Here is a 24,561-nt window from a genome sequence, read left to right as displayed (position 1 = left end):
CTGCTGGAATGTGTGTGTGTGTGTGTGTGTGTGTCCTCTCTGCAAAAATGGTGTCAGAGAGATGATATTTACCTTCGCATCCCATTCTCTGTCCTGCTCTTAATTCCGAGTGAACACTGCAGATGGAGAGGGGGGAAGAGGGGGTGAATGTGTGTGTGTGTGTGTGCACTCTGCCAGCTCCATTTACTCTTTCAGCTGATGTAATTATGTCAAACACTGGAGTTTAACAGAAAGCCACAAAAAAAAGAGACATCTCAAAACCACTCTCTGTCATGGTTCTCTCACTGTCATAGTCTTTTCTTTTTATAAGCCGCGAATATCTATGTTGAAAAAAAAACAAAAAAAAAACGTCACGCACACATGCGCATATAGGGTGCCACACTGACGCATCGTTTGTTGTACAGTCTATTGAATCTCTTCTTGTTTTTTTTTTTCTTCCTTTTCCTCTTTTTCTGCCGGACGAAAGCTACTCTATAGTGGATATTTTTTTTATTTTTTTTTTTTTTTATTTTTTTTTACCGCATTCAACAGTGTTTCAGAGTGGAGGCTGGGGAAGTGGAGGCTTGCGGCAGGCACACGGATCTGCAGGGGGGGGGTGGAGGAAAAAGTGGCGCCGTCTTTAAGAACGTGGGCTGTGATTTAAGGCAGTGGACTGAGGCAGCGACGAGGCGCTAATGTGAAGTCTCACCAGTGTTTCCGACGATGACGACTTTGACACTTTCACCACGGAGTTGCTGCGAGCTTTGAGAGTGACATGACTGACAGAAGCAGCAGGGAGATCTTATTTTGCGCATCTGGAGGTAAATAACCTGCTTCCAGAGCTTTAAAGTGTGATTTAAGAGAAGAAGAAAAAAAAAGCACACCCCTATATGTGAATTGATTTTTTTTCCCCCTCTACCCTGCTCATCCCCTCCTCAGTCAGTCAACGGATTTTTGCCATTACAGCTCAGTAGAGGGTGTCAGATCTTTCTCAGAGCACCGCGCTGGGATGAACACAGTCTCCGCGTTCCTCTTTTTGTGATTCCACAAAAAAAAAGAAAAAAAGAATCAAGCAGGAGGCGGTGGTGGGGAGGGAGCAAGAGCAAGAGAGACACGGCGCAAAAGGAGCGAGAGGAAGGAGCGCCGGAGAATGTGAGGGGGGATGCGGGTGTTTTGCAGCGGTTGCATCGCCTCCACAGCCTCAGCAGCAGCAGCAGCAGCAGCAGCAGCACAGGGTGTGAATTCAGCACCAGGGGAGAGGGAACAGCTCCCGACGCCGCAGCACGACTGGACCAGAGAGAGAGAGTGAGAGAGAGAGCGAGAGAGGAGAGAGAGCGAGGGAGAAAAAGGCACGGATTTGTTCGTTTTTCTTTTCTCCCCAGCCAAGGTCAGTCTTAACGAACTGAAAAAAGCCAAAAGATGTGTCGGACTCCGCTGCCGCTGCTCGCTGTTTTTGATTTCTATCATAAACGCGCGGAGGCTCCGAGGATTCAGTGGATGTGAAAGAGACGTTTATGTGGTCATTTTCCTTCCCACACTGGAAGTCTGGACACGCGCAGGTTAGATGCAGCATGGATGTGTGATCATAATAACAATAAAAAGAGAGCGAGACTGCCGTATCTCCTCCAGCAATGTCTACAACTGCTGCCTTTTTTCTCCCCGTTGACTGACTTCTGAGCTCGTATATATGTCTTGAAACCGGTAATGAATTGTTCACGTTGAAAAATGCTGCTTTGGATTGTTCTGCTGAATGCGGCTCTTTGTGTTGCCAGTGGAAATGTTACAAGGGACGTTTGTAAGGAGCAGATATGCTCCTGCAACGAGATAGAGGGAGATATGCACATAGACTGCGAAAAAAGGAGCTTCACCACTCTGCAGCATCTCACTGGCCCCAGTTCGCATTTCTATCACTTGCTGCTGCACGGGAATTCTCTGTCCAGGCTGTTTCCCAACGAGTTTGCCAACTTTTACAATGCCGTGAGCCTGCATTTAGAGAACAACGGCTTGCACGACATTGTCCCTGGCGCTTTTCTGGGGCTGCAGCTGGTGAAGAGACTGCACATCAATAACAATAAGATAAGATCATTCAGGAAGAGTACATTTCTGGGGTTGGACGACTTGGAATATCTCCAAGCTGATTTCAATTTATTGAGGGATATTGACCCCGCAGTTTTCAGGGACCTAAATAAACTTGAAGTGTTGATACTTAACGACAACCTCATCAGCGCGATACCGATAAATGTGTTCCAACATGTGCCCATTACGCATCTGGACCTGCGGGGGAACCGAATCAAAACGTTGCCTTATGAGGGGATCCTTGAGCAGATACCGGGCATTGCGGAGGTTTTGTTGGAAGACAACCCGTGGGACTGTAACTGCGACCTGGTTTCTCTGAAGGAATGGCTGGAGAACATACCGCATAACGCGCTGATTGGGAGGGTGATATGCGAGGCTCCCACCAGGCTGCAAGGGAGCGACTTGAACGAGACGTCAGAGGAGGACCTGTGTCCTTCACAGAGCGGTGGCGTGGACGCCAGCCTCGTAGCCCCTCCCACCCAGGAGGAGACCTCGGCTCCTGCAGCCCCGCGTCCCACGCCTAACAAGCCCGTCAGTGACGCCAGCGGGCCCCCAACGCCCGTCGGCCACGGGCCCAAGAGCCGCTCCAAATCTCGTGAGAATTGGCAACTGAAAACTAGGCCCACTCCACTGGCGACAGGTGCGAATGGGGACAGAGAGCAGCTGCACAACATGACGTGTCCCACGCCGTGCAGCTGCAAGCTGGTGGGCTCCAGGCAAGGGCTGGGGGTCAACTGCGAGGGGAAGAAGATCGAGAGCCTGTCCAACCTGAAGCCAAAGCCTCTGGCTGCGCACGAGCTGAATATGAGAGACAACAACATCCACGCAGTGAAAAGGAACCAGCTGCTCGGCTACTCAAGCCTCAACCTGCTCGATTTAGGAGGAAACAACATCAAGGTGATTGACAATGGCACTTTTCAGAACCAGAGTGAGCTCAGGTGGCTGTACATGGATAAGAACTACTTGGATACGCTGATAGCAGAGATGTTCGTGGGCCTCGTGAATCTGGAATATCTCAGTTTGGAATACAACGACATCCAGCTCATAGTGGCAGGCGCGTTCAGCCCCATGCCTAACCTGAGGGTTCTGTTCCTCAATAACAACCTGCTGAAGTCTTTACCTGTGGATGCTTTCCTTGGGATTTCTTTGTCCAAAATCAGCCTGCATAACAACTACTTCCCCTATCTCCCCGTGGCTGGTGTCTTAGACCAGCTTAATTCAATCATACAGATAGATTTGCACGGGAACCCGTGGGATTGCTCGTGCAACATAGTGCCCTTCAAGCAGTGGACGGAGAAACTCGGGGCTGACGTGATCGTGAGCGACCTCAAGTGCGAGTCCCCCGAAGAGTTCTGGAAGCGGGACTTCCGCTACGTGCGGAACGACCTCATGTGTCCCAAACTCTACGACAAAATCTCTCCCACCTCGCTGTCCAAAAACAGCACTTTCACGCTGGACTCGGGGACGCGCTCAAACTCTTACTTGGAGCCCAACAGGGTCTCCATCTCGGTGCTCGTCCCCGGGCTGCTGCTGGTGTTCGTCACGTCCGCATTCACTGTCGTGGGGATGCTTGTGTTTATTTTGCGGAACCGTAAGAGGTCAAAGCGGAGGGAGGGGAACTCGTCCGCCTCGGAGATCAATTCCTTGCAGACGGTGTGTGACTCGTCGTACTGGCACAGTGGGCCTTATCACGCAGACGCGGGCGCCCACCGGGGTTTCGACTGCAGCACGCACCTCTCCACGGCAAACGATGCGTAAAAGCGCGAGGGAGGACTCATGGCACTGGATTACAAACAGTCACATGCACATATGCGGGACGGACTGATAACAAATGACTAAAAGAGCAGGAATCAGGCGCCTTTGTGCGTCACAGGGGGAATTCACAGACTTGTTTGTGTCTTGTTTTCTCCAGCTGAGGCAAGTAAGTCAGTCTGCTGCTGCACAGGCCCGACTCTCTGTAATATATGTATATGCCCAAGTGCGCCCCCCCCCCTCCTCCTCCTCCTCCTCCTTGGCTAAAAAACCCTCTTTCCCTCCCTCCCTCCTCCTCCTCCTCCCAGTTCTGCTATTTGCCGCAATCGGACTACATGGATCAGAGTGAGATGGAAAAGTGGGAGGAAAAGAAAAGGAAGAGGGCGTGCGTGCGTGCGTGCGCGTGTGTGTGCGTGTGAGAGAATAAGGGAGATACAGAGAGAGCGAGGACGCGGGGAATGGTGCACGAACGCATGAATGTAAATGTAAATACTTGGACTGATGTATCATAATCTGCATGATGATATTTCGCATGGTTTCAACACACACACACACACACACACTGGGAGAAAGAGAGACAGACAAGCAGGAACCATAACCACCTACAAAGAAGCAAACTCGACCCTTTCATGTTAAATCAATATGACTACTGTATATAGATATTATAAGAATTATGTATGAATATTACAAAGTGCCATTTCTCTATTTTTTGTGAACCTGCAGTTAGGATTTGTATTTGTTGTTTTAAACTTGTTTGGAGACAAAAAAAAAGAGAAGAAAATAAGAAGATATCAATAACTGATGACGATGACTATCTGGAAAGGAGGGATGGAGAGTGACGCTGTCAGTGCATGTTATTTTCTGTTTGTTATCATTTGATTGTCGATAAATATTGGGATTATTTATACGGTACTAGATGGTGCAGATTAAAAAGCCCATGGTCTGCAGCAGTCATCATCTCCTTTATGAATGTAAACTGTGTTATTTTATGGTGTGCCAATTGTTGACTTTCAGATATCCAGACATGCAGATGAGCATGACTAATTAACGTCACTCGGATGCTTCTGCTGCAAAGTTAATGTAGCTAAAATAACAGTTCTGTGGTTTTTGTGTGTCAATGAATATAGCCTGCTTTGGGTGAGAAGAAGAACAAAAAAACAACAACAAGTAATTTAAATGGGGGGTTTATACCATCATATTTTTTCAACAACTGAGTAAAGAAGTGTTTTCGATTGAGCTATATAGGTATAATTCGATCAATGTAAACAGCGCAGGTTAGACTGATGTAGACTAGAATGCTTTTTTTAATGTCAGAAAAAAAGTGTTCCTCCACATAAAAAAAAAAAGCTTATGGCTATATGATTCACTTTCATCCTATTGTGAGCTTTTGTAAAGCCATCTAATCTTGTCCAAATAAGAGAACTGAAACTCACTGTATTTACAACAAAAAAAAGGAAATGTGCTTAAAGCAGGCTGTTTTTTGGGGGGAGGGGGAGGGGTTGTTTGGCCAATTCATAGATACAGGAGGGGAGGGGAAACACAGGCACTCACAGACATAGTTAGACAATGCAAGATGCCTTTTTTTTTTTTCTCTTGTTCCTTTTCAAGTCAGCATTTTGAATTTGAGATACTCGTCTTGGGAGGTGTGGTCGCATGGTTTTTGTGAGCTTATGAAAACGATGCCATGACTGAAAACCTGTTTTTTTGCAGAGCTCCATAACCGGCTGGACTGCTGCTTTAGCCTATACTGCTTTAACCTGAATTTGGGATAGCAAATAAATAAACAAATGGAAAAAAAACCCTGATGCATTAAAGGTTGGGGGGCATACTTTTAGTATTCCATCATTTTCCAAAATACAGGTTAGGAATGTGCAATTTGCATTATTTAATTTTCATGTTGTTGACATGATGTAAAAATCCACTGCTAACAACTTAATTTGATATTGCCAATGTTTTCTTTTTTCCATTTAAAGCTGCAGTGCGTACATTTTGGTGTTTTTGTTGTTGTTGTTGCTGTTGTTGCTGATATCGTTTTGCCTCTGTTTAGCCTTCCTGAACAGACACGACAACACATGATTTGCACGCGACGTCCTTCATGTGAAAACAAACTCTGTCAAGCAAAACTATCAGGCCTGTTTGAGGGAGTGTTTGAGTGCATGCAGCGGCAGCACATGGCGCATTTGTCGCCATCAAACTGCTGAACGGCCGGGTTGTTCGAGTAGTAGAATTCACTTCTTTGTGTTTTCCGTTCACTGGTGCAATGTCGCCGCTGCCTCGGACTGTGTTGTCATCTCGGTGCAGGAATGTCACCGGGCGACACGCGATGCTAAAGGCGGCTACACTGAGAAGCGAATAGAGAGCAAGAGAGGGAGTTGTTCGGAGCTGATAGGTTTAATAAGAATTGTGTGAACTCGTCCGTCAACGGTTTGAATGTAACAGACATTTATTTGTATCCAAAATGTACGCTCTGCAGTTTTAAATCCACTTTTACGATGCCTCGTTTGGATTAAGGTTTCAGCTCAATTTGGCCTCACTCTACCTACGATGCATGGACATGATACGAGTTGATAAGAGATGGACTTAGCCCCCCCTCTCACCCCCCACCACCCAACTTCTCTCTCCACCCTCCCCTCATCCAGAGTATCAAACAAATGCTGTCCATGGTGCTGAATCACTTCTTCTTCTCCTGCTTTTTTTTCTTTTCGTCTGCCTGCCTTTTTGACTCCCTCTTGTGTGTTTGTGTGAACCGGCTGGTGAGGCCCACACTCACAGGCACGTCCACCCCCAAAGCCCCTGCACATGTGTGTGAGGATAAATGTGAGCGAGTTTATGAGACTGTTTGCATCGCCACAGCTTGACCTTTTGGGAATAACATCTCAGCAGACCTGCGAGAAACACTCATCATTAGCCCTCATCGTCATCACCTCTCCCTGCAAATTTTTGTCCTGTCACCTTTCCTGTCCCCACACAACAACCCACCCACCCCCCTTCCGACTCTCACCTGTCCCCTGCTGAGGCGGGAGTAAGCAACTCTGTGTCTCCTCTGTGGCCCCCACTGATGGTTTTGTCATAATTTTCAAACGCTGTGTTTCAAAGATACATTTATATGCTTTGCAATATTTGACCTGCTTCTATTTTGTTAAATAAAGTGTGGTTGAGGTGGAGTAAAAAAAAAAAAAAAAAAATCATTATCATCATTGGATTTTATTCATTTGCTGGGATTAGAAATGTGACAGCTTTGATCGATCATCTGTTTATTTATATTACTATATCATATCTTTAGGGGTTTACTCATCTGAGATACACTTTTAATACAGACACATATAGCTGAAAAATATGTGCAGTGCAGTTCATTCAAATATGATCTTATATTACATCCCTGGAGAGAAAATTACACATTTCTGGCGCCGCCTGCCGCACAGGCCGTTTTATTATACATTATCAAACACTGCAACATGAACACACATGGATTTATTCCTTTTCCACTGTCTATGAGTCTTTTATTATTTTATGGTGGCTTCATAATCTTAATCATCTTAATCTATTTATTGGTAGCAATTTGTCCACACGTTTAAGACGTTTAATATGAACAACTTTTGGGGTGTCAGGTTGTGAAAAATCCTCCTCCGGTGCAAGTCTTTCCTTGCGAGCAGTTTAGACATGTTGGTACGTTAGTGAAGAAGGGAAATGTTTGCTTTGGGAGATGATCTTACAAAACCTGCCCACCCAAAAGTCCTTTACTTTTAATAAAGTGATTGATTTCAACTCATGAGGCATTAAAAGTGAAGTGGATCCCATTATTTAATTCCACAATTAACAGTGATGCTTTCATTGGATATATTTCATTACTCAAATGAAGAGAGCGATCGACTTGCTAGTCAATCCCGCCGTCTGCTATCCATTACATTTCAAGGGAAATGCATAAGCAGAGTGGTTGTAGTGTGTATTATACCAAAAACACATTTTCAAATCATGGCATCTCCTCTCTGTAAATCTATTAGAGGTTGTTTTTCTGTCAGGTGTCCCTCTGTGCTCTTCTTGCTGTGCTGTGTCTAACAGTGAGACCCATTCATTAATGCGATGGATAATAGCTGTTGGAGAACACTGTGGAGTGGAGTGGCCTCTTTTACATGCTGGGCACACAGCACTCTAACAGTGTAGTGGCCCAGCAGGCTTGCCATAGCTCGTGTGATAGTGTCCCCCAAAGGAGCTGGCAGTTGATGTAACGCTTCCAGCAGGGATAACATCATCTGCACACCTCATAACACGCCGCACTCGGTGGAAGTCTCAGTGGTCTCTCTTTGGTTTAAGTCCATTTAATCCTCAGGGTGTGAGGAATATTCTGTGTGTTTTGTACTTGGACTCTGTTTTTGCTCTGGGGTTAATACATTTGCGTGTGAGAGAGAGAGAGAAACATGGTGTACCTGTGGCGGGCTTGGCTGGTTAGTCATCTCTTGGAATTCCCATTACAGCTTCAACACCCACTACAAACATTACCTCTTGTTTTCACACTACCTCCTCGTATCTTCTTTACTGCAGATACTTTTTGTCACTTGGCATATTCCTCCATTGCCCTCCACGAGATTAAATAACAGCCGTGTGATGGAGAGATGAATCTAACACGTTTTCTCCCTTGTTTTTAATCTGAGATGAAGCTTTTATCTCACTCCCAGTGGTCAGATTCACTATGTCAGGACTTGTTTGGAAGTTGTTGAGTTTAACCTTTGATGTGAGCTCTGATGAAAGTCCCATTTGCTTCACTGCAGATTAAAGAGTTGCCAGTAGTCCTGCACTTCCCAAACTCTGCTGCCAAGCTGCTGGTATTTGCACATTTCGCCCATGTGTAGAAGTGATTATCTGGATTTTTACTTACTTTACTCCCAGATATTATTATTAGCCGAGACACTGCATGCCCATAGGTCTCAGTGCTTGGGTTTTATTAGCGCTCATGTCCTCTGTGAGCCACAGTAGTTACAGAATGCCCTCTGTTCCTTAATGCTGTGCTGTGGATTCGGGGGCCAGTGATTGGTATTGGATGCAATGGAGTGCAAGTGTTTTACACAAAAGGGAACACAACAGTGTGACAAGCAGGCATTAGCTGGTGTAATCACTGTGCTTCTTAATATCCCTCTCAATATGCAAACGGGGGGGAAAAAAAACACCTCAAATACAATTACACTGACAAAGAGAAATCTTACGAGGGTAAAAAAAAATCTTGTGCCGGCTAGAACTTGCCTGCAGCCATGCCCCGAATGTGTGTTTTATTTTTTTGATGCAGTCACTGCAAGTCAATTTCAGTTTTTTATTGTTGTATATTTGGCTTGGTGACAGCAGGGGCAGCATAGAGCCTAAGCAGCAATAGGTGAAGCAACAAAGTTTGCATCCCTCTGAAGAAGACGGCGATCATCTCTCCCTGACGTCCCCGCGTCTGCCTCACGGGCCGAAGAGCGGACCTAAGTAATTAAAAGGATCTCAAATCATAATTGACCCAAATCTGGCGTTGACCCACTGCACACTGGCCGATGTCAAACCACTGAGCGAGGCCTTTAATCAAGATGAGTGAACGGTCTACCGAGTGTTTCCCCCAGCTCTAAGTAATCCTCTTCTTCCAGCCCCCACTTATCGATCACCTCATTGATTTGATTTAGCGACCACATGCGCGCCCATTCCTCACTGGCAGCGCTGGCATCATGTGGCCTCTACCTGATCTGATTGCACTGCAGTACAAAAACCCAAGTTTGTCATAAAAATGAGCATGTGTGAGGTCTGTTCAGGGATCTGATGTTAATTCTATTATTTCAAATATAACAGGGTGCATGGACGGTTAAGCCCCACGTGCCTGAGGCTATTATTGTCCAAGGAAAACTGCCCTCATTGCTTTTAATTTAATTACTATCTCTGCAAGACAAACTGTGCAGCCTCCTTTATTCATTTTCACATTTTTTCACCCAATTTGCTCCTTTGTTGTGGAAAAAGAATGTTTATGTTTCACATCCAGACACTCGCACTGGCAATTTCTTTATACATTACACAATCCAGGAAGCTCAAGGACGATATGTGTGTCTGGCTGCCTGTCTAGGCCTTCCATATGAACACTGGATGAAAGTAAAAAAAAAAAAACCTGCACAGAAGCTAATGTAGAACAATTTCTGGCAGTGTCTGGAAACGGCACTTTGTTCTTGTCCTGATTACGTTCACAAATACAGCACCTATCTGTTATTATGAAACCTTCCATGGCAGGTTTGCATCGACCAAGTCAAACTAGACTACATAGGTGTGGAAAAAAACATCTTTACCCACAAGGTGCATGTTTAAACAGTTAAACAAACATCATTCGCCACTGGTTCACCCGCTTTAAATGTGAATATATTGTCTTTTTTCTCTTTAACTCTGTAGAAAAGTGAAGTCGTAAGCCTTCCTCTTGCCAAAAACTGACCTTGCAGTAGCTATACGGGCTCAGTATGAATAAATAAATACATTTGCTCTATTTTTATAAACCAGGTGCATGTGCAGTAGAGTCATACTCCTGTTGCTTCTGCTTGTTGTACGTCATACAACCCCCTGGTGTGCATAAATATATACATATTGAGGATTTAAGACAAAAAAAAAAAATTCCACATAAAATGGACCGTCACCTAGAATCTCTGAGATGGAGTGTGATAAGAAATTACTGTTTTCTTTAACAGCCCGAGGGATTCTTTTCTCCTATATTTATGTATATTTTTTTGGCATTGATAAAAAAGATAAAGCTGCACAACCCGAGTAATTAGCATTTAAATTAAAAAACAAAACTGTGCCAATAAATCAAGGTAGTCGACACATTTTGAGGGTTATTGATTTTTAAGTAGGTTGAAAGTTGTATAGTATATAGTATGTACAGTATTTTTAAACGTATTGGAGGGTAGTTTTTTTTTATCTATCCGCTTAAAAACAACTGGATAAGCACACTTGTGAAATAAATACAAATGCTTTTTGTAAAAAAAGGGAGAAGAGAAAGGCAAACCAGGTCCAACAGAATGAAAATAGCAGGTTCCTGTTCAAAGTAATTGCACTCGTGGCACAGTCACACTTGACACATTAAATTCTTTGCTAATCATGGGGTTTGAAGGGCTTTTAAGTGACTCATTCTTAAGCAAAATTAAGAGTTTTCGAAAAAAAAAACAACAAGACATTCAATCACACACAGAGACTGTTCAGTCTTACCGGACCATGAACTCCTCCTTCTATGAGATGAGCCCGCTCAGTGGCCTCCTCTACTGTACACACAGGCGACTTTTAACAGTCACAAACTGTAATATAAGCCCGGAGCTGCACTGAGGCTTCTAAATTCACACTGTGCACCAGATGCTTGCATCAAATATCCACTGCAGACAATACAGTGCATGCATCACATTGGACTCCATTTTTTTTTCCCGAAGGCTACATCGGTTTTCTAACAAACTCGGAAGGGGCGATGATGCCGCGACGCCCTGGTGACACAAACTGAACGATGCAACAGTCACCGCAGCAAAGGTCAAACCGTTTCATTTCCTCCCCTCCATGGCGCCGCTTTCCTATCTATCTTTTATCCAACGCTATTTAAATGACACGTTTTGATTTTGTCACCCCCGTGTCACTCTGCGGAGACCGGCAAATCGATAGGCCCCTTGACGACTGCAAGACTGGGGATGAGGGATGGTGTTTGACTCCCATCACACCCACTCTATTTAGCCTGACAGTGAGATGCAGCTTGCAACAAACAGTCAAGCGAAAGAAAGAGAGACAAAACAAAGACGATCCGCTGCTGACATCAGTTATGTACTATTGTATCTGTGTGTCAGGCTAATTGTCACCTTGTTTGTTTGTTATTAGAGTTTTGTATGTCTTTGTGTTCGTGTATCATGCGTGCCAAGAAGACAAAGGGTGACAATCTCTTCTGAATGCAGCCACTGCTCTCCAAGAAAAGTTCCCTTTTTTTTATTATTATTGCCTGGAGGATTTTTATTTTTTTTTTACCTCCTTTTCAAAACAAGAGCATATTCTTCCTCCTCTCGCTGTCTCTCTCATATTTAGTTCGAGACTGAACGCTGAACGCTTGCTTCGGCACCTCAGGCTGGTGTTGTGCTCATGCAGGAGATGAAAGGTTTGTTGCACAAATACCATGAGACAAGGAAAACTGGGCAACTTTTGGGAACAATGTTACTGGCAATTAATCCACTGCCTGTCTCAGCTGTACACGGTCGCTGTTAAACATTTTCCCCCACATTGGAAACACACTCGCACACCAATACACCACAGCACATTTAATTGCATGATGGGTACGCTGTCCTTAACCCGGTGTACTACAACCCGCTCAGCGAATGCCAGCTGGGTCAACAGATGCCCTGTGCAAAGAACACTGGCGCAGTTGTGTCATCTATGAGGACACACACACACACAGAGAAATACACACACATGCGTGCACATTTCGAGCGGCAGTGACAGCAGTGTGCAAGAGATTAAGAGGTATTATCGTGCTTTGCGTTTGGGGCACAATGGCATTGCAGTGAGCAAAAAAAAAAAAGGATGGCAGGTCAAAATTAGTGGATTTTTGGGAAGAGATAAATCCTTCCTCTTGATTTGAAAAGAAAAAAAATCATTAAACATAGTCAAGTCAATTGTATTGTGCAGAGAGTGACACCCTCTATCCTTAGACCCTCACATCGAGTGAGGAAAAGCCCTTGGGAGAAATCTCAGGGAGAGCCACAGAGGAGGGATCTCTCTCCCAGGACAGACAGACAGATGTGCAATGAGTATCACATGCACATGCACAGACACAAATAAAGCACAACACAACCTCAAATTTAAAAAGAGTGGCTTATATAAACAAACTTTCTTTTTTTTTTTTTACTCAGAACAATGTAGTACTTTAGACAGTCCCGCATGCTTAGTTTAATCCAGTTTCACTTTGTTTTGGGTGTGAGACACTGAAAGCTAATCCGGTGCAATCGGAAAGCTATTCACAAAATTCAACCCTACATGATCAAAAACATGCGCGCAAAAGAGGTCACAGCGCAGGCAATGACTCACTCGTATCGTAGTAAGATGGATAATGAGCGGAAATCCAATCGTCTTTTTTAAAAACTGTCCGTTGAGCTGGACAACAAAGTGAAACTGGATTAAATTAAGCTCTCTGGAGGAGTAAGAAAGCTTCTCTTTTAAAATATTCTGTTGATTCAGAAAAACAGAGCTGACTTTTTTTTTTTACTTTAAGTAAAACTTTGGCTCATTAATTCAGAAATAAAACATTATTTTTCAGGAGAATGTGTTATTCTTCCATGGCCCTCTCTATAATATTTTCTCTTTTTCTCTTCCATCTCTAATATCTTCAGTTCAGTCCCGTGTTTTAAATCAGCGTTAGATCGAAGCCTTCCAAAGGCGATAGCTACGAAGAGTCTGCTTGTGCCTCATCGTCTTGTAAAGAAAGCAGGGGGCGGGAAAACACATAAACAGTGTAAATGCAAATTTTGCAAACATGAAGAGCCTAATTTTCATGTCTGATGCTGCAGTCTTTCTATTCGTGTGGAAACAGAGGTGGACACAATTTTTAGCAAGGGTTTTTTTTGTGTGTTTTTTTTTTCCTCCGTTGTTTTTATTTTGACTGGCGGAATTTGCAAACCTCGCAGTGCTGTATTTTCCCAGTGTCTGCCCCGCTCTCCATTTACATCGTCGATAATGTTGTGACAAAGAGCACGGCGAGGGGGACAGCGGCTGTGGTTAGCGGTGTGGCGAGCTGAGCCAGCCAGTGATTGTGTTTAACAAATACGAGCAATAGGAGAAGGCCCGTGGGAATAGCTGTCACCAGTTCGGAGTGAGACCGAGGAAGGCCTGAGAGGAGAGTGGAGGGGAGGAGAGGAGGGGATGGGGGTCAGGGGCAGGAGATTTGACTGCATTCACTGATGGAAAGAAAGAAAATGGAAAGAATGAACTCATAGTGTACAATCACAGACAAAAAGAAGGTAAAATAGCCCAATTTACTCTAGGGTGAATATTCTAAAGAATTCATCACAATGGTGTTTCCCCCCCATTAAGGTACAGTGTATGTACCTTTACGTCATGTTTAACCCTTAACCCCCGAGTGTTATTGGAGGATATAACAAAAAGAATGTTTTATTTCTGTGGTAAAAAAAACAAGAGTATAAGAATATACAAGAGAAACACAAATAAATAAAGTGAAAGGAACATTATTTTAGAACATTATTTCCTCGGTTATTTCCTCTGTTTCCCTGCTCTTTTTAGAAATTAGGTAGTTTTGAGTGTGTGTGTACCTTGATCTGCTAATTGGCTCAGTGAAATCCACGTGTTTCTATGTTGTATTGTCTGCGATAGCTATCAATTATAGTTAACTGCACCCAAACTGGCCTTGTAGACCCATAGAAGATGCCTTTTTTACGGAAAAAGAATGCCACTTTTCCACCTATTGCAGTGGAGAGGAATACTTTTCATTCAACCAATCGATGCTCCACTCATGCTTGTCTACAGAGACAAGGACAGTAGTCCAATTAAAATGACAACTATTGCTCATCTTATCCGGTGCATTGAAACCTGCTGACTGAGACTACAACTACAATTGCTGAGCGACAGCAACCACTTCCAGAACTGAAGACGCCTCCGTGATGAGAGGTTCACGTGCTCCTGACACAATGACGTTTGGAGATCTATGTGACCTGGATGATTGACAAGCCACGCCGCAGATTTCAGTGAGTTGCAATGCCCCCATTACAGCATAAAACGGCAGCACCCTTATTACCCAACACTTTGGCTTCATTTTTTGTAAAACGGGAGGAATTCCAAAGGTGTTCCGTTGAGTTTGTGTCAATTTAAGTGCGACTAAAAAAAGACGTTGGACACGTTGATATAAACACAGGAGCGTTATACAGAATGCGCTAATGTGAATTGTCATCATTCGTGCAGCACCTGCTCAATTCGAATAAAATGGAAAGAAAACTAATTCAGAATGAATCCTTGAAGACTGAATTAACAAATATTTCACTGAATGGCCAAACACAGCTGGACTGCCAGTAGTGCCGGCATTGGTGACACATTTTGCCAAATGTGTTGATTTTCGGGTGCCAAGTTTCCGGCATTAAAATCAAAATCTCACAGGCAGATGTGAACATTTGAATGAGTTTCCCAGCTGGTAACACTTTTGCACAATTAGCTCACAGTGGACATGCAGTATGTGACGGGGCGCCATTGGTTTCGAGTGCTGCAGGCTTCAATCTTGAATAGAACCCGTAAAAAAAAACAAAAAACAAAAAAAAAAACACTGTCACAGGTCCAAAAAAAAGGAGAGATGGAAATGTAGGGCAGCACTTCAGGGCTGAATCACTGTGCTGCTCAACAGGTTGGGTGCTGATTACAACGGAAGCGCATCCTCTGTCCCGTATTTTCTCTCCAGAGAAGAGGCGGAGAGAAAGGGAGGAAGAGAGAGGCAGCCAATCTATAACCTGTCACTGTCTCTCCCTTGATGGCTGGATGATGGATGACTGCATCTTCTCTAACAATACCGAATCACTCCCTGTGTGGGAGGCCTTTTGCTCAGCAGCAAGGTAGGAACTATGTGTTTTGGGAGACAATTAAGTGTCCGACTTTTTATTTATTTGTTGTTTTTTTTGTACTTTTATTTGACAGCTGAGATTGTGTCCTTACATGTGGCGTGATATGACACTTGACCTAAGGGTCCGTGCTTTCTTTTAAAGTGTTTTTTTTTTGTTTTTTTAAAAAACTCTTATTAATTTTGCTCTTGTTGCTGCTTCATGCGCCACTTTTGTGGCTACATCCATCAAAAAAACAACTTTAAAGGCCACATAGACCGGAAGCTCCAATTAACGCTGCGTGTGTGTGTGTGTATCTGCGTCATTACCTCGTTTATGAAACCCTAAAGTTTCAGAACAAACAGTTCAGCCACTGCTGAGAAAATAGGGTTTTATTGTTTTCCTGGGCTCTGCGAAGCAGATCGGCACTTCCGTATGTTGATGTTGTCATCAGAAACCCTCACCACTCCTCTCACCACCGTAGCGCCTCCTGGTGCGCCACTAGTCCGGGCACAACCGGTTGCGTACATTCAACCGCAGAAGAAGAAGAACTACTCTCGTTGTAGCTGCTGAGATGCAGAGCATCCACCGTGCCAGAGGGGGAGCTGTGTATCTGAGAGCTGGCCTATCTATTACGTCACTTCCAGGTACCTGGCTAATCACAGGACAGTGGGAAAGCTCTCGTTGGCTGGCCAATCACAACACAGTCCACGTCCTGGGGGTGTGGTTTTGGTCTGAAACAGCGCGGCTGACGAGAGCGTCAGTGAGGAGATATTTTGGTCTGCTCGTTTGCAGCGATTAGGAGGTTTTTAACCATGAAAACAAGTTAATATATGTAAGTAGACTTCCATAACTAACATATATGTGCGATACAAGCATTCGATGTCACCTTTAAAAGCTATTTTCGGATGAAACCAGTCTGGGTCCCTTTAAGAATGTCTATACTATAGCGTAGTTGCTACTATACACAACATGTGACTATGAGGCAGTGTTGCCAGATGTTAGATAATGATCGTATTTGTCACCCACTGTATGATGTACGAGTAATAATTTAAAAAAAATTACTTTCTTTGTGTCGGCAGTGGGTGTTATACTAAGTTGCCTTTTCACCGCTCTGAGGTACATCCCTTCCGTAAAAAGCGGTGGCGCAGTGTGTAGATCTTTTGGCCTGAATTTTGAAGGGTTAGACGGGATGTGCTTGCTGTTTGATGCACAGACGTTTACTTTGTGAAGCAATGAACTTTTTCGATCTATTCAAAATGTGTACGTAGCATAGTTGCAAGTTGTTCCAGCGTATTGTCAAAATACGATATTTTTAACCCTTGGAACTCAGAGCATTGTGGCTGCTCTTTTCCATTGCTATGTTTAAACATACAGTATATAGAGGGTGTAAGAATGTGCAATATAGAGTGTCTTATATTCTTTTTATCAGCACAACCTAGGCAATCTGATTAAAAAAAGAAGAAAAAAAAAAAGCATTTTCACCAAGTATATAAACACATATGAATTTAAAATCGGATTGCATTTGTGACATTTGGAAATACGTCACAGTTCAAAGTTCACTTGGCTCGTTTATATGAACAAGAATAAAAGGAAAAACTATTTTGTGGCACAATTATTGCTACTTTATATCACTACTAGAAATGCAATACAAAATGAATCCTAAGGACACATAACAAGCCCTAATATGTGACCCATAAACACACACACCCAGGATGTCCATACAAGGAGTTGGGTTTTATTCCCATGGCAAATGACCATGGGTGCACCTGCGGGACAAATCCGTGCCGTGTGAGCGTGGGACCACTTTTCATTTGACCGACAATAGGGCAAAACTAAAACTGAACGTTAAGCTTTTGGCTCACAGCCGAGAGTCAAGTCAAGGGCGATGAGAACTAATCAGGAGGAGAATGCAGGTAACCGCATCACTGTTCCCTAAGATCTCTGTTCTTGCCTGTTTAATCCTAAAAAAAGAAAAGCTGAAGCAGCATTCTTAAACTTCTCCATTTTGGGGATAATGTGGACATCTGGTGTATTGCACAGCAGAATTGATGTGTTTGTAAATGAAAACAGTAGTAGTACGGATGCAGCCTGTTTGAACTCCGCAACATTCGCTGATGTGATGCATCTCAAATCCAAAAAAAAATAAAAAATCAGAGATGATGAAAGACTTAAGCCCTGCACAGATGACAAAGACGGCGGAGGGGAGGGCATGCAGGCGGGCAGGCTGCTGCCTCCCACTCCTTGTCTTCTTCAGTCTTTGGGGCCTCTGCTGGGTCTCTAGGCTTCATCTCTCCCTCTCCCTGTCTCCATTTCTGACTCGGTGACTCGCTCTGTTGCTTTCCCTCTCTCAACCTTTCTGTCTCACGCTCTCTTTATCCCTCTCGATCCGGTTCTCGGTCACTCCCAGGGGCTTAATTTATGGTTTGCAGAGCTACAGAAACAGAGGGATGACAACCCACGCTTCTCCACTGCTTTGTTAGCCTGCTAGCATGTTGGCTGGGTGATCACAGTGTGTGTTCATGTGTGTGTACTTCATGTACCACTGCTAAGCAAATAAAAGGGCTCCTTCTCAAAGCCCTTTTTTTATAGTCTCATTAGTACATTTTTATGTTCCTTTTTCTTCTAGAAATGTTTGATCATTTCATGTCCCGGCACACGAATGCATTCAAAGACACCCCTTCTTGTATATTACTGGCCGTCAGTGCGTATAAAACAGATAAATGCCCATATTACAATGAAAATAAAAGCTGTTTTTCAGTGAACATGCTTTACAGGCCTGTACCTGAGCTTATTCATTTCCTGGATGAAGGAGCAGGAGTTTTGTTTGTTTAATATTGTTGTTGTTTTATAAATTTGTGACCCTTCATATCCATATTCATGGTGTAATCACCCTACGTGTTAGATAAGGTGTACATATTGTAGTGTATGTGGTGCAAGGGGTAGAAAATCAAATCAAATATATCTCGTGCCTTAACTAGCTTTTTATAAACACATAATGAATGTTGTTTTTATTCTCTTTTAGCTTCTTTTTGTGCCAACAAACAATGGAACAAATAAATGCTGCAATCATAATTCAATTGCCAAAGTTCTTACAATTATTCTCCTTTTTTTTCTGTTATACAACGTTCCAATTATGTACCCTTGATTTTTTTTTTATTATTATTTTTTTTAATTGAACAAAGCTGAGTTGGAACTGAGACTTTCAAAAAGAAAAAGAAAGAAAATACTGTAACAATGCTGCATTGATATCAAGTATATGAAAAATAGGAATCATGAATCTTATATTTTAGACACAATCCGCGGTGACCAGAGAAGTAAGATTACTAACTATGACAAAACTACTGCAAAATGTTAATTTCACTACCTTATTGTTAAATATTCATTGTATTATACAATAGTGTATGTTATTTACGCGTGCTATTGCATTTCTTTCTGTCAAAATAAGACAAAAATGTTGAGTTTGAGTACCTATGATTAAGTGTTTAAGTAGTGGTTACTTCATGGGAAAAAAGTTTATTAATTAATCGAATACAGTCAGTTCCATGAACTCAAAACACAGGCATTCAATACATTAATCTGAGTATTTGGGATTAAGGTGTACAGAGGAACCACCCTGAAGTGAAACTGGCATGTGGAGGAATCCGTGGGAATGCTGTCACCTCCTCCATAGCCTCTGTGTGTCTGCTGCTTACTGAGAACAATCGCGAATGAAAGTTAATTGAAACAAGCACAGGGCTCGGCAATGCCCGGAGCCGAAAAAGGATGAAATGATCAAGGGGGGGGACTCGCGGAGTGACTTACACCTACGCTCATGGAGCTGCTTTGATTTCCTACAGTCAGTCACACATCTCACTCCACCAGATGTATAATACAAAGGGTGGTGGGTGCGCTATATACCATATGAGTCTCAATCATGAATCAGAGCTTATTATGTGTGACCTGGGGGAGGAGAAAAGTGTCACCCTTCGACTGAAGAGGATGGGAATGATGTGTGACAGGACAGAAGAGGAAAAAGCGGGATGTTTAGTGTTGATTATGGTTGTGTGCTTTGAAAATGATCCTATTCTGCCGCCATGTTTTAATGCTGATATACAGTATCTGTTAGTGGCTTGTTTTGATGTGTGGCTATAAATCTCTTTTTTACACATGTGTTTTTGAAAAGCGTTTTTTTTCTTAAAGATTAAGATGAAGCAAACAAGATATACGTTTGGATACGAAAGGATGGCAGTTTAAGACTGAATAATGGCGAGGGGTGAAATCTGAATTCAGGATGAGTGTCAGGTTAATATCCTACTGCTCTCTGCATGCCACAACTATAATTCATCCTTGAATTGTGCAGGGCATGGAGAAAAAAAGAAAGAAGAAGACATAAAAATCCCCCTTCTCTGTTCTCATCAGTGGCAGCCTTGCACGCATCCTCTCGATTACCATCGCTCATCTTTTCTCTTTTGTTTCTCCCCTCATGTCCCCATTCAATCCATTTTCATTTCCCCCTCAGTTCTCTTTTACAGCTGCTTTCATTTCAGCCCAATCTCCCCATCTTCCCCATCTTCCCCATCCCACACCACTCACAGTCTTTTCACCACTTCACAGACGAGCTCTGTATCACTTCCTACACCTGCCTGTCATCTCTCTCTCTCTCTCTCTCCCTTTTCTTTCAACCCTCCGTCTTTTATTTTCCCCGTGACTGCTCCCTGCTTCCCAGACTTCTATGCCTTGGCTGGCATATTTGATCCGTTTCTTCCTCTCCTTATTTCTCAACAAGCTCATGTATTCACTCGTGTCATGCACTCACCCTCTTCCTTTCATTCTCAGCAAAGCCCTCCTCGGACCAATTAAGTCCTTCCCCTGCCCGATGCTCTCAGGCCGACAGGACAGTTCAAGTGGTTCAAGGGCAAGAGGGAAGCAAGACAAAAAAAGATAGATTGCAGCCTTGAAACGTCAGCATTTTTTAAAGTTTGGTCAGTTTTTTTTGAATTTCCATCTCTCTTTGAACATTTCCTTAACCTCATACATACACATGCAGAGGGGAACTTCCCTTATAAAAACACAGTTCATCCCAGGATGGCTCACAAAAACAAATATGTTTGAGTTTTCAATGTAAACAAGCTGGGAGTGCTTGTGCAACGGGACCAGTCGCTAAATGAAAAGATTCGAGCGGAGAAAGAGGTTCTTACACTGCAGAAATTGTTGTTAGTGGAAGAAAAAACAATAAAAGAAAGAGACAGAGAGCGAGAGAGTGAGAATTAAACTCTGCAGGCATATTACACAACACACCAGGGTACTGTTACATTTCCGTGCAGCTCATTTCTCTTGCAAAACTGGCACTGACGTTGAGAAACATTTGCATGTCAGCCCTGCACATAGTGTCAGGCTTGGAAGTTTTTCAAGTGACACTCAGCGCTTAAAATAACAAAGCCAACCGAAAGAAATCCACGTGTGTGAACACAGGTGCAGGCACGTGATGTTTAGCCCTCTAATTATGAACAAATGAGCCACCTTTACGCGAGACGTTTCCTCGAGATCGTGAAACTGTAGCTTTCTAATTCTCTGCGAGCAACATTCGTCTTTGCTGTCACAGTGCAGAGGAGACGGTTGCAGACACTCCCAAGGCGTGATTGACAGTTCGAGCGCTGAACTTCTTACCTGTGACTGAGCTCAGTCTTTTCACTTAAGACAACTACCTGCCAAACGTAGATGACTGACTACCGACTATCTGAAGTGTCAAAAACCCAGCACACGTTAGCATTGCATGGAAGAAGCAGCCTGTCACTGCATCGCGGAATAAGAAAAGTCTCTCAGAGACAGTAAGTTCAACTCAATTGGGGACATTTTTTTGCCAAATGTATACTTGGAATGTATGTCAGCAGGTTTACAGTGAAAGTGTGCTATAACTGTATATACATATGTGTATATATATATATATATATATATATATATATATATATATATTTATTTATATATATATTTATATTTATATAAATACACATATGTATATGTATATATATATCTGCCATGCAGGCTACATGTGATGTTAAACAGCAGCTTTTAGGTCCAGTTTGACAACATTTGTACACCGTCCTTTTATTGCATGGGACTCAAATGAACTGGACATTGTTAACAAGTTATTCATGACGCCATATTCACTGTCAAGTGCAATATTTTAAGACAAGGTGAAGCAAGCGACCCATAGCCACCAGAAGAGACATTTGGTACGATCCCCAGCGAGGCTCTGCCATGCAGGCTACTCTGCAGCCATTGTTATTTTATGCCTGTTTTGGGAGCTTTCTGCTTCCTCAGTCTCATCTTCAGCAAGTGAAACTGAGGCACAGTTGGACTGAGATCAGTTTAGGACATTTCCTATCCAAAAACTTCCAACACTACAAAGACACACCCTGCCTTCAAATATGTCCTTAAATGAAAAAGTAAAATACAATACAATAGTTCATATACTGTTGGGCTCTTTGATCTACAGAGAAACCCAAAGAACAGCCTAACTGCACTGAACTAAAAACAATAAGTAAAGGAAGAGTTGAGCTTTAATATCAAAATGACACATTCATGAAATTGGCAATACAATTTAAAGTGTCCCAGTTAAATAAAATATGGAATACGAATGCATTGTTTACATAGAAAAGTACTACAGTGATGCTATGTGTCAAAAATAACAATAACAGTCTGTCACCGCTGTCTGTTGTTTGTGCATGTTTCCCAGATACCAGCAAACATCAACATGTTTGGTACAGAGACAAAAAAAAATGTCTGGGACTCAAAGATACAGCAACTACTAGTGGAATTCTGCAGAATACAAGATTGGGAAAGTCACGCTGTCAAGGAAACACCAAAGCTAATCGCTTTTGATCCCCTGGGTCACATACAAATCTATATTTAGTTTCAGAGTTGTAATTTTACATCCTAGTGTGATGCCACCGGATCAATTTCATCTTTGCTTCTGTTCGAGGAAAGCGAGCTCCTATAAACACTGTTTATTATTATTTTTTTCATTTTCTGTGAAGCGGGTGACGAGAAAAAGAAAAGAGAAAGGGTGAAGAAGCACATCACACAGAGGTTTGCCCAGCTGTTCTTCTTAGGGCAATTCCTTGGACAGCCGTTACCATAGCCAGTGAATGCCTAACCCTAACCACAATTCAAATCTTGGCCCTCAAGTTACCCAGTTCCTTTAGAAATGAGGTTCTGCCTCATTAGGAACAGGTTTTGGTCACCATTAGGACGGGTCCTGACAAGGTCAGTCTTTATGCCGGACAAAAATGTCCCAAAGAGGCAACAAATACACACACACACGCACACTCAGGCCATCAGCCTAATTACTTGTGACAGGGAAGGAACAGCCATGGCAACTTCCACTGAGGTGCACCACTGGCAACATGCCCCATTCACGCATTTAACACGCGCGAGCATGCACGTACGCGGGCAGGCAAGCACACCTCTCTTAAAACAGACAAAACAGGAAAAGGAAATGACATGCTTGTTGGCGTTACTGTTTACAGTGATTCAGCAATATGGGGAGAAACACATGTGCAGTGAAAGAGATAAAACACGGTCACATTTTCTCTCTCTATGTCACTCTTCTCCATGAACACACACACACACACACACACACACATTGGAATGATGCCAGCTCCTAGGGCACAGGCCTTGTGAATCTTTTAATTGGATGTGTGTTTTGACAGGCTAATCTCAGGAACAGGACACTGTCTGCTCACCAGAGTCTTTCCATATTCACTCCAAGGCGAGGGGAGGATGCATCTTTAATGACCTAAAGTGACATATTTGTTCAGTTTTGTAACCGTCTGACATTTCCCATTGTATTTATTTATCTTTCTCTGGCAAATATTGTACATATGTACATACAGGGCTGCGCACAGGTCGTCAGAATTGTACTGCAGGCGCATGACTGTGAACAGTTTGCTTCACATTCAGTCACTTTTTGACAGTTCCATAAAATGATGAGATATAGTGTGAGGACAGTTTTCCCCAAAAGAGTGCTTTTGTGACATTTCTCTGTCCAAACACGATTGAGCCGGAGTGCAAAAATAACTGAACCTGACGTAAGCGTTTTAAATTCAGAGGTAAGCTAACGTTAGCTGGGAATGTTCTGCTGGAGATGTAACAACTAGCGTCATTACATATCTTGCTGGCTTGTTTATCGACTGTTCAGAGAACCGACTCCCACCATTTGCTTAAAGGAATACTTCACGGAGATAAATATCTTCATTCTTTTCTTTGTTACGTGCCCACCAGTCACACTTGGTCCTGTTAGCGTAACTGTTAGCAAAGATGGCGGACACTGTTTACATTCTGGGAATGAGGTCCCGCCCCCCTACGAGTGGGTCTAAAAAGTGTCACTGGTGGGCACATAACAAATAAAAAAAGAATATTTCTTGACTCAGGGGAAACTGAGATTGGGAAGCACACTTTTTCAAAAATACTAGCCCTATTCTAGTAATACAAAGCTAAATGCAAATCGGTGAAGTACTCCTTTAAAAGCTTGAAATTGTATTTTAAAATTTGCAATACATTTGAATGAAAACCAGGCTATTTTGACGTCACAAACCAATATATGGAAAAACAGTAGTATTAGTGTGACATACATATATGTAAAGAATGTGGACCATGGTCTGCACAAAATAGCAGCAAGCATTTGTTGACGTACCTCAGCCTGTGGTGACCTAAGCGACCAACATTAGCAGCCGTTTAGTCTGCAAATGTGGCTGAAAGGAAAGTGAAGCATGGGTCACATGAAATGACCCTGAGCTGCATTTCATCTCAATACGAATACGGAGAACAAAGTGATGACAACCGAATGTCCCTGTAAACAATGGCAGAGGCAAACACTCTAGTTTTGCAGCACTTTGACACTCGCACCGCTATTTATTTGCTGGAAATAGCCTTGCAGACTTTGGGGCGAGAGACCATCTGAGGGCATTCATGTGGAAAGTGGAGGCATTAAGGCTTTGTGGGGCCGGCGCACATGATCCCACACACTGCCTGATGTACCAGTGGAATGTCAGTCCACTGCATTCTTCTGGTAATAAAGAAAGGGTTTTTTAATGGACAGCGTGTATGATACCAGCATGCTCCCACCATCAAAGCTGTGCCTAACATGTCTGTATCATGTACCCGGCATGAAAACTGAAGCTAAACACACTAACCTGTACACTCGACCTGCTTTGAA

The 24,561-nt window shown here is 43.1% G+C and overlaps 1 protein-coding gene across 1 annotated transcript; it reads left to right on the top strand.

Moving 5' to 3' along the window:
- Positions 1 to 564: 564 nt before the first annotated feature.
- LOC131455270 (SLIT and NTRK-like protein 1) lies at positions 565 to 4,754 on the top strand. Its single transcript, XM_058622804.1, has one exon. It carries the CDS (start codon positions 1,705 to 1,707, stop codon positions 3,811 to 3,813), a length of 2,109 nt encoding a protein of 702 aa, XP_058478787.1. The 5' UTR covers positions 565 to 1,704; the 3' UTR covers positions 3,814 to 4,754.
- The last annotated feature ends 19,807 nt before the right edge of the window (positions 4,755 to 24,561 follow it).

The sequence above is a fragment of the Solea solea genome, chromosome 2, assembly GCF_958295425.1.
Source record: "Solea solea chromosome 2, fSolSol10.1, whole genome shotgun sequence".
NCBI classification, from domain to species: domain Eukaryota; kingdom Metazoa; phylum Chordata; class Actinopteri; order Pleuronectiformes; family Soleidae; genus Solea; species Solea solea.
This window is presented reverse-complemented; position numbering and strand designations above follow the sequence as displayed.